Here is a 4,788-nt window from a genome sequence, read left to right on the forward strand (position 1 = left end):
AGAGAGAGAGAGAGAGAGAGAGAGAGAGAGAGAGAGAGAGAGAGAGAGCAAGCACTGTTCAGAGGCCCAAGGAAAGGGCACCAGGAGATGGTCAGAGGTGGTCAGAGCCTAGGAGCAGAGGTCCAATAGAAGGTAGCCTTACAGCAGAGGCACCAAGATGGGGCCCTGAGGAAGGAGCACCAAGAGAGTGCAGGGCATGAAGGGTGGCAACAATCTAGATTGAGAGCCCTGCAGTAGGAATGCCTGGTGAGAACTTTCAGTCTTGGGTGAATCACTCCGAGTGATGCTCAGAGTCGTGAGTGAGGAGAATCCTTCTCCAGAGCTTGAAGCCTGAAGGAAGGAGGGTAGGTAGAGAGAGGCCCTGTATGGGGGACAATCATCAGGATGGGTCTCCAGAAGGAGGATGTTGCCCATCTTCCACAGGAAGGGCCTTCTAGAACGTTCCTGTGAGTACAGATGAGCCCAGTGGGGCCAGCAGCTGAGAGGTGCTATCAGAGTTTGAGTGATCAGCCTGGAACATTCCAGAAGAGTACATTAGATTCCAGTTAAGCAACCAGGTTCCAGATATGAGATCATAAGCTCCAGCCCAGTAGGGCAGCTCGATGAGGAAAACACAGGGGAGTCAGGAGGATGAGTCAAGATCAGGGGAGCAGGAAGATGAGGGAAGGTTTCTAACAAGGGCATGGTAAGCAAATCCAGTGTTAGGTAAGGGAGGACAGGTTGGGAGGGGAGGATGTGGACTATGTCCATGGGAGCGAGAAGGTCTAGAAGGGGAAAGCTGGCAGGGCCATCAGGACAGTTCCAGCAATAGAAGTAAGATCTGCATATGCAGCAGAGCAGTAAGGAATAGGCGATGACCTGAAGCTCCTGTGGTAGGAGCACATGGGCTGGCTGTCTAGGCAGAGGCCATGGACAGAGATGACTCCTCAGTACATTGATGCTGGGGACATGGACCTGGAGCAAGGAGCCTGACCCTCACTGAGGGAGTATAGGTCTCTTCACTTTCAGGTTCAACGATCTGTTGAAAATGATGCTCCCCTTCTTCTTGTCAATTCTCATGGGTCTCCCATGGGTGGATACCTCTATCAACAATACCAGTGGATTCGACAACACTACTAGTGGCTTGGACAGTGACATTGAGCCTAGATGTAAGTATGATCTGAAGAATCTAGTGTGTCAGATGAAAGGAGATTCCACGTAGAGCGGACTAGGGTTATAAGAAGGCTTGTTTGGAGTTGGGCTCACCAGAAACAAGTGGTATGAGTCTTGTTGTGTTAACTTGGGACTCCAGGATATTCCTGATTTTCAGCAGGGTTGAGTGAACCAAAGGCTCCCACAGAGAACTGCTGACCAGGAGACCTGAGGGAACATCTGGCCATAGCCCTTCCCGGGCAGGGACAGCAGGTGCAGAGTCCAGAGGAGCCCTGGAGGATTGTGGTGTCTTTGGGGGTCACCATTACACAGACAGAGGGGCTTCTTTGAAGACATCAGCGTTTTCACATGTGACTGTCCTTTCAGAGCAAGGAAGGGTCCATGGTGGGCCTGCTGCTATCCTTGGAGCTGGCCTGGCCCTGCCTTAGATCATGCCAGAATGTGAGCTCTGCAGTTATGGCTTGTGTAGAGAACTACACTGGAGAGCAGCCGTGAGGGGATGCGGGTGAGTGAGTGGGTGTATAATGGTGAAAGGGATTCTTGGGGTCAACGTCCATCACTGTTTTTTCCTTCTTCAGGGACTCCTGAGCAAACATGCCATCAGTGCTACGTACGTAACACCTTCTCTTGTCCAAAACTCCGTGAGTGTCCCCATGATCTCAGACGCTGTATGACAGTCTCCTTTCGTAAGTACTTGTATTTTGTTCAATTAGAGTTAATAAGCCTGCCCGTACAATCTTAGGGACCAGGATCAGTTTAGACGTTCTCTCTGGACCCAGATCCACCACTCTTCTGGTACCTCCTGGAACTGAGAGACAGTTTATAGGCACTGGGTTCAGCCCACTGCTTGGGTAGTGTGGCTCATGGCACCAAGAGCCTGTGGTTGGTGGTGGGCTGACTGTCACCACACTCTGGATGTCCAGGGAATGAGACTACTGTGGCCCTGTGTAGGCCTTTGTCCCTGAGTGTCTCTCCATGCATATGGGCAGACATTCTGGTTCAGCTTTTGTGAATCTTTGCACGTGTGTTGATTCCTGGTCTTGTGCAGTCATATCCTGAATTAGTGACTTTTTATTGCCCTGATTAAACAGCATGCCCAGGACAACTTCCAAAATAAGGCATTTCATTGGGCTTATATTTTCAGAGGGTTAGAGTCTGTTATGGTGGAAGGAAGGCATGGTGGCAGCAACAGCTGAGAGCTCACACCTAGATTGGCAAGCAGGAGACAGAGCTAACTTGGAAAGGTGCTAGGCTTTTGAAATCTCAAAGCCTGTTCCCAAGTGACAAACCTATGTCAATAAGGCCACACCTCCTAATGCTTCCCAAACAGTTCTCCCCAGGGTGGGTAGTGGGGTGGTGGGGTGTGGGGTGGAGGAAACCTAATATTCCAACATTGGAGCCTATGGGGACCATTCTCATTCAAACCNCCCCCCCCCCCCACAGCTAGCCAGGTTCAAGTACTGAGTACCTCGCTTCCTCAGGGGGACTCCTGCCTTCTGAGATGGCAAAGCTGTGGCTGGATCAGGGTACACACACATTTAAGATCAATATCANTTAGATGAGCAGTGGTCCTTTTGGAGGTGTCAGAAGGGGTTGCAATGAAGATGTAACTACCGTCACTATATGTATATCAAGTATCATGCAATGCAAATAGTCATTGGGCTGGGGAATGTCCACGGAAAGGGCCGGTATTTCTAAAACACAGGTCACCTGGCAGTTCTGAAGTTCCCATTTTCAACGGCCCCTGCCGGTGGTGTCTAGGTTCCACACTACAGAGTCTAAACTCATTATGGCTCTAGATCAAGGATGGAAGAAGTTTGTCTGGAAAGGAGCAGATAGCATCGGTCTTTGTGCTTGTGCCTCTGTCCGGGAGGAAGTAGACCTAGATAGCATGTTGCTGATTTGTCCAAGGGTGGTTTGTTTCCAGAGATAGGTGATGGACTGGATTTCCTCCTCGCCTGGCTTTACTTTGCCCACATCTGGAACAGATAAGTGTGATACCACCATTAACAAATGGAAATCACCATATGAGCCCACCAAGAGAGAACTGGGCAAGTGCACATGCTTCCCACATGTTCATGGAACTGATGGTCCTCATATATGAAGCTATGTGGAGTCATTTCTGCATGGCACTACAACTGTACTGTAAATTGTTGTGTGGGAAGGAACTGTCGGCTCCCTGTCAGGAGAGAACCAGTCTAGGCAGCCCAGTAGACAAGGAAGCCACTCTGGAACAAGGAAACATTTGCAGTTGCGGGATTTGTCAAGAGAGGACTTATCAAAGTGAGTAGAGAGCCCAGACAGCTGAAGTACAACTGTCAATAACCACAGAGTTTGTGTGTGGGAGGAGGCCACTTGGTTTGTGATGACAAGACCCTTCTGTGGTCTGGCAGCAGACAGGACTCAGGGCTGTGAATGGTAAAGTAGTTGGGTAAATTTCACCCTAGAGGCACTAGATTATGGCTCAGTCTAGAAGGGGAACAAGCAATGCAACAGCAGCAGGAACAGCAGAANCAGGAACAGAAACAGCAGCAGCAGCTGTAACAGCAGNAGCAGGNACANCAGCAACAGCAACAAGAACAAGGCCTCAAACCTTCAGCCCAGAGGTCCCAGAAGGGTGTGGTCGGTGTGCTCATGTCAGACAATTCTAGTGGACTAAAGTCAGTGGAGATATTGGTCTTGTTCTCTATGAAGCCTTTCTTGGAAAGGGCCATATAATCTACTGTGGAAAATGTGTCAGCTATCAGGGGGCCCCATGCTTTGTACACAGGTGCCAAAGCTTGGCATGCCAGGTAGAGGGGTTGGGAAGGAGTTCACTCTGGAGTCGTGAATATGGACACTCCTGTGAAGCCTCTGTGGAGTCTCCGGGAACATAACTTCTCNTCACTGTTTCATTCTAGACTTGGGCACAGAGCCCAAACTCAGTCAGATATTTTATTTGCATATCTGTGTGTCCTGAGTCTAAGAAGTCAACTGGGGAGGGACAGTGACAGATGTGAAGATGGTAGCATGCATAGAAAGAAAGTTAAGTGTAGATAATGGTACCGAGCAGTTGGGCCATCTTGGTTACTAGCATGTTTCTGTCAGGCATTCTTGACAGTGTCTGGTATGAAGCTAGTTGTGTGGTTGACTGTGGAGTTGGGTTTATGACGAAACTCTGAAAGTGGTAATTCTCCTGACGGCTTCTTTGTAGGTGTGAACGTTCGGGTGCTCTATGTTCTCAAGGACTGCACCAGTGACTGCACATTTATTTATAGAGAACACGTGCCTCCAGAACTCCCTAGGGTGCTTAAAGATGTCAAGAACTTCTACTTTGTCTTGTGCTGTGCAGATGCAACTTGCAATTCGGGAGGCCCCAATAATTTAGAGAGGGACTTGTCGGATGAAACTTCCATGGAGGAAGAGGTAGTTGCTAGAGCTGTGAGTCTGGGGTGGGTCAACCTTCTCCTGTGTCTTGCCTTGATCCTCTCCAGCATCATACTGACCTGACAACCCCCCTTTGGGTGTACTCATCTTCCCACAGTTGAAAGCACCTTTGTACTTTGTTGCTTCCTTGTGAAGCAGAGACAGTGTCCAGAACACCTTTTGGGCCCATTCATCATTTCTTGTAGTAAAGAAATAAAGGCATCGTTTGTC

The 4,788-nt window shown here is 49.3% G+C and overlaps 1 protein-coding gene across 2 annotated transcripts; it reads left to right on the forward strand.

The window, feature by feature from the left end:
• Nucleotides 1-52: 52 nt before the first annotated feature.
• On the forward strand, nt 53-4,788 carry Gml (glycosylphosphatidylinositol anchored molecule like). Of its 2 annotated transcripts, none has more exons than XM_021183043.1 (4): nt 53-344; nt 1,009-1,148; nt 1,731-1,838; nt 4,346-4,788. In XM_021183043.1, the coding sequence occupies exons 2-4, from the start codon at nt 1,028-1,030 to the stop codon at nt 4,639-4,641; spliced, it is 525 nt and encodes a 174-aa protein (XP_021038702.1). In that variant the 5' UTR covers nt 53-344; nt 1,009-1,027; the 3' UTR covers nt 4,642-4,788. The 2 variants fall into 2 exon arrangements, with proteins under 2 accessions (XP_021038702.1, XP_021038701.1); XM_021183042.1 differs by lacking the exon at nt 53-344 and adding an exon at nt 611-685.

Source organism: Mus caroli, chromosome 15, assembly GCF_900094665.2.
Source record: "Mus caroli chromosome 15, CAROLI_EIJ_v1.1, whole genome shotgun sequence".
In the NCBI taxonomy this organism is placed as follows: Eukaryota; Metazoa; Chordata; class Mammalia; order Rodentia; family Muridae; genus Mus; species Mus caroli.

Coding starts and splice junctions, on each gene's coding strand:
- Gml (XM_021183043.1), top strand. CDS start 1,028: ATGATGCTCCCCTTCTTCTTGTCAATTCTCATGGGTCTCCCATGGGTG. Junction 1,149..1,730: donor CAGTGACATTGAGCCTAGAT/GTAAGTATGATC, acceptor TTCCTTCTTCAG/GGACTCCTGAGCAAACATGC. Junction 1,839..4,345: donor CTGTATGACAGTCTCCTTTC/GTAAGTACTTGT, acceptor GCTTCTTTGTAG/GTGTGAACGTTCGGGTGCTC.